At 52.9% G+C, this 13,394-nt stretch overlaps 7 protein-coding genes across 7 annotated transcripts; 3 read left to right on the top strand and 4 right to left on the bottom strand.

Annotated features, from left to right (window-relative positions):
• Positions 1 to 32: 32 nt before the first annotated feature.
• Positions 33 to 1,853, bottom strand: CND01550 (hypothetical protein). Its single transcript, XM_570281.2, has 6 exons — positions 1,757 to 1,853; positions 1,470 to 1,658; positions 1,223 to 1,414; positions 991 to 1,168; positions 576 to 924; positions 33 to 509 (listed from the first exon to the last, which is right to left on the bottom strand). The coding sequence occupies exons 1-6, from the start codon at positions 1,759 to 1,761 to the stop codon at positions 316 to 318; spliced, it is 1,107 nt and encodes a 368-aa protein (XP_570281.1). The 5' UTR covers positions 1,762 to 1,853; the 3' UTR covers positions 33 to 315.
• Positions 1,854 to 2,022: 169 nt separating this feature from the next.
• Positions 2,023 to 3,155, top strand: CND01540 (conserved hypothetical protein; the record flags this gene model as incomplete). The annotated part of the gene is made up of 5 exons (XM_024656972.1): positions 2,023 to 2,376; positions 2,426 to 2,589; positions 2,641 to 2,709; positions 2,761 to 2,848; positions 2,906 to 3,155. 5 exons carry the CDS (start codon positions 2,023 to 2,025, stop codon positions 2,981 to 2,983), a joined length of 753 nt encoding a protein of 250 aa, XP_024512680.1. The 3' UTR covers positions 2,984 to 3,155.
• Positions 3,029 to 5,643, bottom strand: CND01530 (nuclear cohesin complex protein, putative). The gene is made up of 5 exons (XM_570356.2): positions 5,448 to 5,643; positions 5,211 to 5,347; positions 4,558 to 5,155; positions 3,539 to 4,491; positions 3,029 to 3,480 (listed from the first exon to the last, which is right to left on the bottom strand). Exons 1-5 carry the CDS (start codon positions 5,563 to 5,565, stop codon positions 3,310 to 3,312), a joined length of 1,977 nt encoding a protein of 658 aa, XP_570356.1. The 5' UTR covers positions 5,566 to 5,643; the 3' UTR covers positions 3,029 to 3,309.
• Positions 5,644 to 5,807: 164 nt separating this feature from the next.
• Positions 5,808 to 8,277, bottom strand: CND01520 (hypothetical protein). Its single transcript, XM_570401.2, has 8 exons — positions 8,146 to 8,277; positions 7,933 to 8,071; positions 7,753 to 7,876; positions 7,206 to 7,692; positions 7,008 to 7,159; positions 6,512 to 6,949; positions 5,974 to 6,463; positions 5,808 to 5,914 (listed from the first exon to the last, which is right to left on the bottom strand). The coding sequence occupies exons 1-8, from the start codon at positions 8,189 to 8,191 to the stop codon at positions 5,868 to 5,870; spliced, it is 1,923 nt and encodes a 640-aa protein (XP_570401.1). The 5' UTR covers positions 8,192 to 8,277; the 3' UTR covers positions 5,808 to 5,867.
• A 255-nt stretch (positions 8,278 to 8,532) lies between these two features.
• Positions 8,533 to 9,936, bottom strand: CND01510 (ATP phosphoribosyltransferase, putative). Its single transcript, XM_570283.2, has 3 exons — positions 9,510 to 9,936; positions 9,041 to 9,408; positions 8,533 to 8,985 (listed from the first exon to the last, which is right to left on the bottom strand). The coding sequence occupies exons 1-3, from the start codon at positions 9,815 to 9,817 to the stop codon at positions 8,588 to 8,590; spliced, it is 1,074 nt and encodes a 357-aa protein (XP_570283.1). The 5' UTR covers positions 9,818 to 9,936; the 3' UTR covers positions 8,533 to 8,587.
• Positions 9,937 to 10,120: 184 nt separating this feature from the next.
• CND01500 (hypothetical protein) lies at positions 10,121 to 11,632 on the top strand. Its single transcript, XM_570284.1, has 2 exons — positions 10,121 to 10,406; positions 10,461 to 11,632. The coding sequence occupies exons 1-2, from the start codon at positions 10,355 to 10,357 to the stop codon at positions 11,576 to 11,578; spliced, it is 1,170 nt and encodes a 389-aa protein (XP_570284.1). The 5' UTR covers positions 10,121 to 10,354; the 3' UTR covers positions 11,579 to 11,632.
• Positions 11,633 to 11,833: 201 nt separating this feature from the next.
• On the top strand, positions 11,834 to 12,952 carry CND01490 (copper zinc superoxide dismutase). The gene is made up of 6 exons (XM_570285.1): positions 11,834 to 11,920; positions 12,159 to 12,251; positions 12,313 to 12,466; positions 12,521 to 12,568; positions 12,619 to 12,763; positions 12,816 to 12,952. Exons 1-6 carry the CDS (start codon positions 11,912 to 11,914, stop codon positions 12,829 to 12,831), a joined length of 465 nt encoding a protein of 154 aa, XP_570285.1. The 5' UTR covers positions 11,834 to 11,911; the 3' UTR covers positions 12,832 to 12,952.
• Positions 12,953 to 13,394: the final 442 nt, after the last annotated feature.

Here is a 13,394-nt window from a genome sequence, read left to right as displayed (position 1 = left end):
TTTCACCCCTGTATGCAAGATTCAATGGGTGTAGCGAAAGGAAGCGCGATATTATACATGTCTCGAGTATCCTCAAAGCCCCAATTGCCGTGCCACACCCACACACACGCATCGACACCGACACCGTCGATGAAAGGAATTAACATTGAAGACATGGGTCGAAATAAGGGAAGCAATCGCAAGACAAGACAGAACAACAGGTTTGGAAAAAAAGTATAAAAAAAAGCCAAGTAGGTAGGAGACTGGTCAACTTGACAAGAACATGAAAATCCGGCTGCTTGGATATTTGAATAAAAAAAAAATGACTTGGGCCGTCTATGCGAGCTTTGCTGCCAAGATAAGACCGGCAAAGAGGGCGGCACCCAATGCCCTGCCTTGGAGGTTGCCAGACATCTCAAGGGCGTCTACCAAGGATGTAGGGGCGGCAGATGTCAGGGGAAGGACCAAAATGGCGAGACGGGACAAGGCAAAGACCAAGGGGTCCGGTGTGGGCTGGGGGAGATGGGTCTCTGCGAGAATTATTAGGTTTAGAATTATTAGGTTTAGACATGGACACAAAGTAGAAATGCACTAACCCTGGTAACGAGTGCGAGGAGTATTGTGCCTGTGAACTCCCTTTTGTGGGACGAATGACACGACGGTGGACAAAGCAAGTGGAGGGAGAACAGTCGAGAAAACCCACCACGCGATGGCACCCCAAAGTTCACTGCTCACAAGACCGCTGGCCTCTGGCAGCCTGAGAGTCCATGAAAAGGTTGGAGACCAGGAAAACAAGCTGTGCACGAGGCTGGAGAGGGTGCCGCTCTTACCGGGGATAGGCGGGAAGAAATACGTATAGTTGTAGAATGGGAGGACATGGCCCAACAAGAAGAGCAATTCCGCGCTGAGCGCGGTGATAGTGAGGGCTTGTGGCGTTGAGATGACCTAGTCAAGGTTAGAATGGAGCTCAATCTAGAATGGAGCTCAATCAAGAGCGGGTCATTCACGTACATCTCGAGTATGACGGATACCAATGTTGACGCGCTCTTGTCCCCTGTGCTGGATTTGCAAGAGTTGCTGAGCGATATCTTGCAGCTTGGAGGAGATTTCGCCGCTTGGAACGGAAGCAGGCACCAGCGCGTTTTGCACAGACTCGCTGATGGCATGGGTAGCGTCCGACACCCTGGACCTGTATCGCCGCGATAAGTTGCGGGTTTGAGAGCGACCCGGCAAGACGACTCACAATGCGACTGGGCTTTCGGGAAGGGGAACTTTGGCGGCATCAGCGACCTCTTGTAAACGATCAGAGGCCTTGTTTGTTAGAGCGCGCGCGGTGCTCGCGCCTGACTCTAGCTTTTTGATTTCCGCCCTAGTCGTCGGGCTGGACGACCTCTCAGGCGTATGGGAGCCGTTTCCGCCGCCGTTCCCATGGCTACTGGATACAGACTAAGCGACTGCTTGGGAGAATTAGTATGCAGGACGGCACTCACGACCTCTTCTTGTAGAAGAGACCTTTAAAAGTCGGGTCGGATGCGAGCTGTGCCTCGTTCGCGTCGAGGTGGGCTTGGATGCTCTTGACGAGGTCGGTGACGCGGATGTCGTCCGTAGGCAGGCCGAGCGCTGCGCCGATCTCCACGAGTTCGGGTTTGCGTTTGCTGAGGAGCGAGCCGGAGAAGACGCTGGAGGGACGGATGTGTTGTTTACGTATGGGGATGGGCGGCGGGGGGTGGAGGCGGGATGATGTCAGGGCGATCAGCGGGGGCGGGAGGTGACTCACGGCATGGCTATGTGCTGCTGCTTCGGTGTTGGGGGCGTGGCGGGACGGGCGGCCTGTGCGGGCAGTGGCTTTGCGGCGTGCAGACGGCAGACGGGGGAGATGGGAGTCGAGTTGAGCAGCGGGTGTCGCCCGTTTGTTTACCTGTCCACCGCACGTCACCGCCGCTGTTTGTGCCCCCACTTACCCGGGCGGCGTGCCCCGCCCGGCACGCCCGCTGGTATTTATCGCTGCTGCTGCCCATTGTGCGCGGCAACTGTCTCCACGCCATGGCGCACGCAACCCCCCACCCGCCACCGGGGGCCGCCCCCCCCGTCCCGCTCAGCGCAGCCCACCTCAGCCTGCTCGACGCCCTGCCACACAGCCACGTGGCCCACGCCCTCAAGACCGTCGCCGTCCCCGCCAACGCCCCCCCGGACATCGCCGGCAAGTCCTTTGCACTCGTCGTCTGCAGCCTCCACGACCAGCAAAAGTGCGACCAGTGCGCAGTCGACTTTAGCCCCGTCAACTTTCTCCATCAGTTCCTGCGCTTTGCCCCCGCCGAAGCCATCCCCCCGCCGCCCAACGTCGCCCCGCCCCCGCAGCGGGCTCAGGCCGTCACCAACCTCAAAGAGGCCGGCAACGTGCGTGTCCCCCGTGTATGCTCTCGGCGCTGACGTCTCGCCTGTTTAGAATGCGTTCAAGGCCCAAAAGTTTGACGTCGCGTCGCAGTTCTACTCGAAAGCCACCGACGCCGCTCTCAGTCGCCCGCCTTGGGAGCCGGCCGCGCTGGGAAGGGAAGAAGTGGCCATCACTCTTTGCAACCGCTCTGCCAGCAATGCGTTTTCTGGGAAATGGTGCGTGAACCCCAAGCGATGCATTGCGCCTGATACACTTTTTTCCCATAGGGCGGCTGCTCTTGCCGATGCGCAGACTGTCATAAACCTCAAGAGGCCGTGGACAAAGGGACACTTCCGGCAAGTGATTTTCATCTTGCTTGTCTGTAGCCGCTATTGACTGTTCAACAGGAAAGCACGCGCTTTGGTCGGGTTGGAGCGGTACGAGGACGCAAAGCAGGCCGTCATCGATGGGTTGCAGTACGAGCCTAATGACAAGGTGCGCTTTTCCCCTCAAGGTTGCGCTTACACTGCTTTCACTAACTCGGAGGGCAAGGAATTGAACAACTTTCTCCAAGAGATTGAAGAGAAAATAAAGGAAGCGGACGCAGCCTTCCCAGACACCATTCAATGAAAAAAGAAAAAGAACGGCTCATCATTGTACCATTCATCTATGTATACCCTACAGGTTCCTTCTGGTAGTCCTTCTGTAGCTGCAATTCATCGAGTAATCCATCTCATGGTCTTAATCGTCCTCGATTACAGTAAGCGAGCTATGGATAGAGTATGTGGTGACACAAGACGACAAGTATATGTATATATATGGAACCTTATTTCCGAAACGACCCCTTCTGACAATATAGACATCGGATAACAGCCTATTTACACAGACCAGCTGTAACCCCTTTGGGCGCGGCCATTCCTAATCGACAAAAGCAAGAAAAACACTCATTCTCGAATTTACACCTCTGACCCCAACTGAGACGCTGTCTGGGAAGGAAAAGGCCAGAGCTTGTCCTTACCTCGGATCTTGATATCCTGGAAAGGCTCGGGCTGCTCAAGCTTGATGCAATCTCTCGTACCGAGAGAAAGCAGCTCAAAGAAGAATGCGGACGCGGCGCGCTTAGTAGCCTATATATCGAAAAACAAATGAGTGATTGACGGCCCACAGTCAAACAATCCCACATACCTTGTCAGCCAGTTTCTCAAACGAAACAACCTTGTCTTCCTCCTCGATAGCCTCCAACTCTCTCCTCAAAAGTCCCATTGCCATACTCGTGTGTCTGCCAGGCGCACCTTCTTTCTGCGACTCGGCCCTGCTGGGCGAGGACGGGACCTGGCTCAGCTGACTTTCGGCCGCCCTGCTCGAGCGAGTGTCAAACATGGCGAGCGTAAAGTCACCTTCAGGACCCCCATACTCGATTTCTCGGGCAATGCTTTCCGCGCGAGAAGGCGCGAGCGAGGGACCACGCGAAATTCCAAAGGCTGGTGGAGAAGCGCCCATGGGTTCCATCGGCATTTCATCCCCGATACCGATCCCATAGTCACCATCGTCGCCCACAAACGCCGGAACAAAGGCCTCTTCAGCAGCGTTAAAGCCCACATCGAATTCGTGTCTGCGGACGACCTCCACATCTTCTTCCGCTTGACGCAGCTGTTCCTCAACATCTTCCTCAGCCTCAGCCTCAGCCTCAGCCTCAATCTCGCCCTCCCTACGTGCCCGCTTCGCAGGTCGGTCCTCCTCTGCTTCCTCGAGTCCTCGGCCCTTGCGCAGAACGTTGCTGGGGAAGGCAAAGAGCTCGGTAAGCTCGGGCGCAAGGCCCAAGGGGGCAACAGCCGTCCAATTCTCACCACCAATCTTGAGGGTGGGCAAAAAGTGGGACGCAGGGTCGGACACAATCTCGTTCAAGTGCAAGAGCTCCAAGTTGGCAGGGATAAAGTGCTCGGCACCCAAGATGGCCGCACGGTCATAAAGTTCCTGCGTGAGCTCAGTCTCGTGATCGGGCATTACAAGACGAGGCTTCTTGGCCGCCTTGACAGGGGGAGCGGGGTGGGCAGAAATCTGGGCGGCCGTACGAGGAGTCAGGTCGCTAATGGATTCTTGTGGGGGAGTGGGCGGTGGAGGTGTTAATAACTCGGTTGCTTTTTTGTATATACATGAGCAAAGTCCTTTCCAGATGTCTGTGAACAGTTGGGGGTTTTACTCACTCGCTCTCCTTGCCCTCTCAATCTCCTGCTCAAAGTCCAATCCCAAATCCATGGGCTCAAACGGCTCCATTCGCTCAGCCATCTCGACATCATAGTCGTCCATCGGAGCCATGGGCGGAAGTACATCTCCAATACCCTCCCCGCCAAAACCAGCCAAGTCTAAAGTTCCTGCCCTGATACTCCTCTCTCTCGCGGCAAATGCACTTCCTTCCCGACTGATCGGGGTCATGACCTCACGACCGTATTCAATAGTCTCATCTCCCTCAAGGTTCAATCCCAAGTCGATGCCGGAAAATTCGTTTGAACCAAGCTGACTTGAGAATTCGTCATGCGATCCATGTCTCGATGCCGCAGTCTCAGATCCACCGTATATTGAAGGCGCTCGCGGGACACCAAAGTTGAACGCTCCAAACGCTTGACCACCCGGAAGAACGGTGGTGGTCACCGCGGCTTGAGAAGGTTGAGGGGGGACGAGAAAGTTGGAGGGACCCCATGTCCAATCGTTAAAGTCGAAATCGGCACGGGATGAGATGGTGATCGCGTTATGGGAGGCCCTAACTTGGTCTTCGGGAAGATCAACGATACCCGGCCGGAAAGCCTAGGGGCAAAAGAAATCAACGGGCGTGTCAACATAGACGTCGATTCAAACTCACCAAACTGATACGTTCTCGAGCCTCCTTACAGTCATCAAAGAGATAACCAACTTTACGTGAGTAGATTCGCACAACACCGAGCATTAGGGGTCCAGACGATCGTAGAGGAAGCGCGGCGTCCTGAGTTAAAATTGCCTCTAAGTGGGTGTCAGCATCCACTCTTTTCGGTATCGTTGCTTCATCAACGTGTTCACAGCCCCTATATGGCTGTATGAAAACCGTAAATGGATCACTTACCAACGCTTTCTCCAACGTCAACGCCCATAGCCTGAGTCTTGCTCAACTTGCGTTCCTGGTGAGCGGAAAGCCAGATCTTGGCCAGAGGCCCCGACTTGATGAGTTCGTTCAAGATCATGTTGATACTCTCGCCAGCGGGAGTATGTAATAATAGGATGTATAGAGGGGAAGAATGATAGGATGGGATGGAAAGAAGGGCTGCGGGAGATGAGAATGGTGAAGGAAGTGTGAAGACGGCAAGGCGACTGGCGACGAAAAGGACAAATTCAGGGTCCAACGCGTTTCCGGCGCCACCAACACGTACACGTCAACCGCAACATTTAAATCCACTTGCAAAGATGTCTCCATCTCATTTTACACAGTGGATACATAAACGTCAAGAGAATTACAGTATTGCTACAAAAAGATGCACCCCTAGGATCAAACTGCAGGCTTAAAGTCAAGTTGTCCGACAATCAGGGGCCAAACTGGGACGCGGCACTGTCAGCAATTCATGTGAACCAAGTAGCGACCGCTCTCGACTTACCTTCTTCAAAGCCCACATGCTTGCCATGCCTAATGTTCTTCCAGATTTGCATCATCGTTTCACTCTTCTTAATCTCAGCCCAATTCTTCAAGAAACACGCCACCTCAACCTTCCTGATGTCTTCGAATGTTGAGCTGAATCTGCTGAATACTTCTGCCGGAACATTGCGGGCTGTGAGCTGGCTACAGATATGCTGGAAAGCGCGAAGTTTGAGCGGTAAAAGACCCAGTTTATCGGCGAGGCGATAGATTGATTTGGCAGAGACCGGTCGGGGACCAAGATGAAGTTCGTAGAATGACGAAGAGAAAGCTGACGACGATGAAGGGTCGGGCTGAAGGTCAATATCATGCTCAGCCATCCACCGATGAATCCAGTCTAATCGAGTCTGCGGCTCTTCGGAATCTGTATCAGGAGCGGTCGCACCCATGTTCTTGGGGTCATGCTCGAAAGAAGAGCTTAGAGGAGCAAAGTAAATAACGTCGGTATAGATCTATCTGTTGGTCAACATGGCGCCAATTGTGTACTTGGTCTTGCTTACCCAGTAGAGAAGCGCCCACCATGTGCACCACGCAGCGTCTCTAATGACAATTCGAGTCTTCTTTGGTCCCAAGACTTCCTTCTTCTTGCCCGTACGACCCTCATCTCTGACTTCCTTGTTTATCGTGCCTTCTTCGTCAATTTTTCCTTCTTGATTACCTTCAGGCTGTCTGTTTCCAAGTTCGACAGGGTTACCAAGGCCCCCTGGTATGGTTGCCTTCTCGCCATCATCGTCTCCGGCTTCTGGTTTACCTGTAAAGTCGGATGAGGCTATATGTCGGTGTTGGTTGAGTGGCGGTGTCGAGCTAGCTCGGCTGGTTGTGGTCGTAAGGCCGCCAAGTTCTGGCGACTCTGGCGCCTCCTCATCTTCAAAAATACCACTCTCATCTCCCATGTCCGAATCGGATAGTATGTCGAGCTCATCATCGTTATAATCCTCCTATGGGTTTCGTCAGACTCGCGATAACAAAAACATCGCCACACGAACGAATACGCACGTCTTCGGCAATAGCTCTTTCTTCCTCCCCAAAGCCACCATTAAACATTGCTTCAAAGTAATCCCATCGTTCGAGCATTTTCTTGATGGCATATATTTTCTTTGGCGGCATTCCCCTCCTGGACGGTATTATAAATTCGACATCAGAGTACACTGAAATTCGTCAGCATAGATCTCAAGACATAACCGTAAACCTTACAAGGATCGTCCAACAGCGAACCGACAGATGTGATCAACTCTTTCGGTACAACTTTTCGCGCCCCGCCACCAGCCGTGGTACCTCCTGCCACTCCTCCATATCCATGTTCGGTAGACCATGCACTAAGGCCGCCGCCGCTTCCGATACCTCTCGTATTGACACCCACTCCTTGCCCAGGCTGTAGCCCGACACCCAGCCAGAAGCCGGCCGGGGGTTGAGGTTGCGCTTGGATTGTACACACAATCACGAAAGAGTCGGCCGCCATAACGGATGGATGTAAGAACACGAGATCCCTTTTCGCAAAGGCCTGCCAGCCCCAGTTCGCAGTCTTCACAGCAAATGTATGATCGGAAGCGTCCTTTGAAGCGATAGGGTCGGGCTTGGGGTTCGCAGCAGTGGGAGCTGGCCTGATTTCGAATTTGAACCACCAAAGGCCCTTTCTGGTCCACTGTCCTGCTAGCTTTGAGTTGCGTTCTTGGGAGGTGGGCTGGAGGCATAGAGGTTTTTAGAGGCAGCTCCACCCACTTTGGCTGAGATGGCAACTCACCACACATGAAAGGTACAGACTAACGTGATCGCCTGCGGTCTGGTGGGAAGCTCCCGAGTTGGCGTAGAATAGAGTCTCCCAAGTTGTATCAACATCTCCAAACACTGCTGATTTAACGCATTTCCTGTTAGGACAATCAGTCGTGCTCTTATGACTATGCTGTTGACAAACTCGATTTACGATTTCTGCTCGCCTCGCGTGCCCTCGTACATCGACTTTAGACCAGTGATTTTCCATTCTAGGCAGACTGAAGTGGTTTCTGAGAATTCCTGAGTCGGGGAGCTTGATGATACGTTGCTCGACTGAGGCCCAGGCTGAGCTGTGGAGGAAACGAGGATGAGCCATGGATCCCTATTAGGTGGAGAGCGAGAGTGGAGGCGAGGGAAGACTTGCCTTGTGCGTGATCGCGGGATGAGTACGGTGGAGGAACAGAAGTCATGGTGTCGCTCCGTCTCTATCTATCGCCGGAATTCTGATTATTATTACAAGGCCGACTTTACAAAGGAACTATGACTATAATGTGCACCCATCAAGGCTCAATCATACGTAGAACTACGACGCAAGCCGCGACACACAGACCAACGAAAACAAAACATCATCTGCTGGCGTCATAGGTTAGAGTCGATTATGTAACGCTTCCTGTTTAAGACGTGTGTCTCGGGTAAGAATCTGGGCATGTACCAGTACAGCAGCGACGTAGTAAGAAGATTTGTAATCTTGGAATTAAGCGCTTGAAAATGACTTGTTGGCAGTAGATGACTGACGGGATCTATTTTAGTAATCGACAAGTATTTATAGCATAAATGGCTACATGCAAGCTCTATGACATGATACTCTAAACACCAACCCTACAGTTGTCCAAAGCCATGATCAAGATATCCTCAGCACCGGTCCTTTCCAGCTCATCCATAACCTTGGCAACCTCCTTCCTCTCTACCATCGCACTGACAGCAACCCATCCATTCTCATCCAAGGGGCTGACTGTAGGAGCTCTCCTTCCCGGAGTGATGGTAAGAGCCTTTGCAAGATTTGAACGCTGAATGTTGTATGAAGCGTAGACGTATCGTTTAGACGCAAGGACACCCGCGAAACGAGACTTGATCAAGGGGATAAAGCTGGCAAGTGAGGGGGTGAGGTTGGGGTGGGGTGTAGCGGAAGTGATGAGAACGGCTTCAGAGCTCATGAGGGTGTGAATAGCGTGGAGGCCAGCGGCTCGCATAGTGTCGCCAGATTCTGTTACATCATTAAGCAGCTGTTCCTTGTAGGCATTGGCATCAAACACGCTTACCGACAAGGTCGACGATGCCGTCGGCCATACCCAAGGCACAAGCAGCCTCGACACTACCACCAACATACTCGACGCTGGTCTTTCCCTTGCCAACCTTGGCGTCGACACCGTTAGGACCGTTGAAGAGCTCTCCGGCAAGGACCTCGAAGCTGGTCGCAATTCTGGCACCGGACAAGCCTTCAAGTGTCTGGATAGGACCGGTCACGGGCACCTGGACCTGAAGCTTGCACTTGCCGAAACCGAGTGGGAGGAGCTCGGTGATGAGAGGGGCGTGGGTGGATTCGGCGATAACATCTTGTCCGGTGATACCGAGAGCGACGGAACCAAGGGCAACAAATCGAGGAATGTCGGCAGCGGGGAGGAACACACTGGGATTAACGTTAGCGCACGTGCGAGGATGCAGATCGTGTAGTACAAATGAACAGATGCAGAGCCAGTCGCTAAACCGACAGAAGGACAAAGTACTCACAGAGCAATGGGCATGTTTTGCACAAGAGCAACATCCAATCGATGAGCCCTATTGTACTTGATGTCCGCACCGTTTAACAATTCCAAGCATTTTTCGTGCAATCTGCCCTTCTTGGGTACGGCAAAAAGTAACCTGTCTTTAAGAGAGTCTACAAGTAATGACATGGTTGATTCATAGCCGAAAGAGGATTTGCTGGCACGGCCACCACCAGCGGAGGGAGAAACGTCACCGCCGGAGGGAGGGAGGAGGATGGTTGAGGATTCGAGAGACTCGGATTGAGCAGGCTGAGGGGCGGAATTGGCAGACATTTTTCCCAAGTTGTTGTTTAGCCGATGTGAATATAAGACGTAACCTTGCCGCTTTTGAACAAGTGCCGGCAGCAGTTGGCAAGATGTCGATCCAAGACTTCTTTTTGTAAACAGCGAAAATAGCCAAAGGGACAAATAAATATCGATTCGAACACATTTTGCGCATCGTCCTCGATGCGTGACTAACAGGAATTTGTTCAATAGGCACGGCGCCGCTTATTTACCCCGGAGGAGGACTAGGCGCGCGGCGCCCGGGGATGTTTCAGTTGTTGTTCTTTTGAGTTTCGTCGCCCGTTGGGGCCTGCAACTACGTGGGAACACCAGCACGCCATACAGAACCCACAGCCCATAGTGCTCACAGCCCGGCCACATCCACTTGCGCCTCCCTGCTATCCTCCGCCTGTTATCCACTCCTCTCTCGCCACACTTCTTCTCACCCGTCAGACTCGTGACACATAACGCCCACATCTAAATTGCTTTGTGAGCCTAAATACCTAAAGATCCGGCGTTGCTCGACTAGGAGTTTGCAAATTCAAAATGTCAGATTCTCATACTTTGACCAATGGCGGAGGCATAGGGCTTCGACCTGGTATGTTACGTTTGCATCCTTTGTTTGCAAAAAAAAGCTGATGACACCATACAGCGGTTGAAATACCTTGTTCGTCTGAGGCTGCTGAATCTTCAACTTCACGCTCAGAGGCCAAGTTTGAAACTCCCGGATCGCCTCAAACCGATTCCTACCTTCTTTCCATCCGTGCGGCTCCTGTATCGCCAGCTTCCTCTCGCCCATCGTCGGCTGCTTTTTCGCACTCTCCTTCCACGCCGCCATCACGCACGGCTTCGCCTGCTGCTAGTGGAAGAAGACGCAGCGAGTCAGCTGCTTCAAGCCCTTCGAGAGGCAAGGCTGCTTCAAATGTGAGAAGGAGGAGCTTGCTCGGTACGAACGTTGCATTGCCTGGAGATGATGACGAGGAAGAAGGAAGCAAAGAGGCAGCAGACGCTGGAGAAGGTGTACCGACAATACCCGAACATTCTCAGTTACAGACGGATGATGACGGTGATTCTTTAGGGCTGGAAGGGCTCCCAGATGGAGATGGCCCAAAAAAAGTGGACCAGGCTGATGATGGCAAGCCTGTGCTTTCACCGTATCAAGCTGGGCTGGCCGCCACCGTTCGATCAATTGTCGTGCGCGATTTCGCATACCACAAGACGGACGATCGATACCATGGGCGAAATTACGAGGAGGAGAAATGGGGCAGTCCGAATGACCCGGAAACACGCTGGGGCGAGGAGAAGCCGCTGGAGGAAGAGAAAGACGATAACGCAGGTGGATGGGGAGGGTTTGGCTTCTTCGGATGGAGATCACGATTTGGGAAACAGAACGAGGCAGAAGATGGGGGCGCAGTAAATGATCAAGTGGATGTGGTTGACGGTGATGCCGATGAAGACTACTATTCTTCCCCACAACCATCCGAACCGGATGCCTCTGGCTATGCCTACAAGATACTACCTCCTCTGTCGCCGTCGCTCGAGCCTGCGGGGTTATACCGAGCGGCCTACATGTTCGAGGGGATGGGTGCCAGTGAAATGTCTGTGGATGAAGGGGAGCTGCTGCTGCTCACTGGTCGGGGGAATGGAAACCCGGGATGGGTTATTGCCCGAAGGATGCGGGTTGAGGATGGAAAGGTGCATAGGAGCGAAGCTGTCGGGTTGGTGCCCGAGTCGTACCTCGAACGGGTGGAGGTGCTGGACGCAGAGTGAGATATGGCTATGCTGCATGTATATGGGTTGCCTGCACGGTGGATCGTATGCATAATATGTACAGATCGCGTGCCAGTGACTACCGACCTCCACCGAGCTGCGCGTCGCGTCGACGATCATGCGCGGGGTGGAGGTGCCACACTCGGCTATCCGGCGTTTGCGTATCGGCCGATGGCGGCTAGCGGGTGGCGAGTGGTGTCAGCGGGCGGGAAGGAGCGTAGAAAAGGCCTCATCGTCCCACCAAATACGCCTCAACTCTTCATCCAATACGTCTTAAAGCCTCTCATCCATATCTTCTGCTTCACCAAATTACAGGAACTCTATCTAGTCAAAATGGTCAAGGTACGTGCAGTAGCCCCTTCCCGCTAGGCTGGAATGTCGCTGACCGCAGGTTCCTCCTCCTGTCTCTCCCACCTCTCGGGTCTACGCGCTCTCCCGCCCATCGTTCTCCCCTATCTTATTGCGCAATCACAAACTACACCGCCCTTCTTACTCGGCACAACTCCACCGATCACACATCCACGTGCTCATTTGTCGCACTACAATGTTTCATCCAAACAAATGCGAAATAACCATATAGGCTGTTGCTGTCCTCAAGGGTGACTCCCACGTCTACGGTACTATAACTTTTACCCAGGACTCGGAAGGCGCTCCCGTTTGCGTCTCGGGTGAGGTACGTCATTTGATTCACCGGCGAGTGACATCCAATTGCTGACGTGATAATCACTGATCAGATCAAGAACCTCGACGCTGACGCCAAGCGAGGCTTCCACGTCCACGAGTTTGGAGACAACACCAACGGCTGTACTTCTGCCGGTCCCCATTACAACCCCTTCCACAAGAACCACGGTGGTCCCACTGCCGCCGAGAGGCACGTTGGTGACCTCGGTATGTGCCCGTTGTCATTTCAGTATTGATTGCGTTTGCTGACTGTATACATAGGTAACGTCCAAACGAACGGCTGCGGTGTCGCTATGGTTGACATTTCCGGTAAGTGTCTGCGCCCGTGTTGTACAATGCTAAAAATCAAACGTCTACAGACAAGGTCATCTCCCTCTTCGGCCCTCACTCCATCATTGGTCGAAGTATGGTCGTCCACGCCGGTACTGACGATCTCGGCAAGGGCGGCAACGAGGAGTCCCTGAAGACTGGCAATGCAGGTGCCCGTCTTGCCTGCGGTGTCATGTAAGTCTCGTCACCTATCGATGCTACCATTCAAAGCTAATGGTATTCGCAGCGGTATCGCCGCTTAAGCACACCTTCACATATGTGTGCATACCTTTATATATTTGTGGTTGAACAAATAGAGGGGAAAGTAATGTAATTAATTAGGGGTTTTGAGAAGAGATGAAAGATGCAAGTAATTGAAGCAGACGTTTGGTTCGCGAACGGTATATGTACCGCTGGGTAAACGCAAGCTGGAGGACATTCCAACATTGCATGAGCGCAAAAACATGCTTTCCATCACGCAGCACAAATAATCGAAGCGGAGCATATATAAGCAACAGTCCAAAGACAAAACAACCTTCCAGCATTAAGGTTCAGACCGTAAATACAACCGTCCCTATAATAACAAGGATTGTGGTTGCCGGACGGCAGAAGTCACGATCCATCGCATCAACCCGGGTTCTTGTGAACACGGGGCGCGAGGTTCAGGTCTCTGCAACCGAGGTGTATCATCATTTTTTAATGAATTGGAAGGATGAGGAGAAGAGAAATAGCGGGAAAAGGCGCGGAGAGAGTTTATAGAGGGGAAGAGTGTAATGCCGGATAATGCCGCTGCTGAGGTGAGTGTGGCAGATTGGGAATTGGCGGC

Source organism: Cryptococcus neoformans (assembly GCF_000091045.1).
Source record: "Cryptococcus neoformans var. neoformans JEC21 chromosome 4 sequence".
In the NCBI taxonomy this organism is placed as follows: domain Eukaryota; kingdom Fungi; phylum Basidiomycota; class Tremellomycetes; order Tremellales; family Cryptococcaceae; genus Cryptococcus; species Cryptococcus deneoformans.
This window is presented reverse-complemented; position numbering and strand designations above follow the sequence as displayed.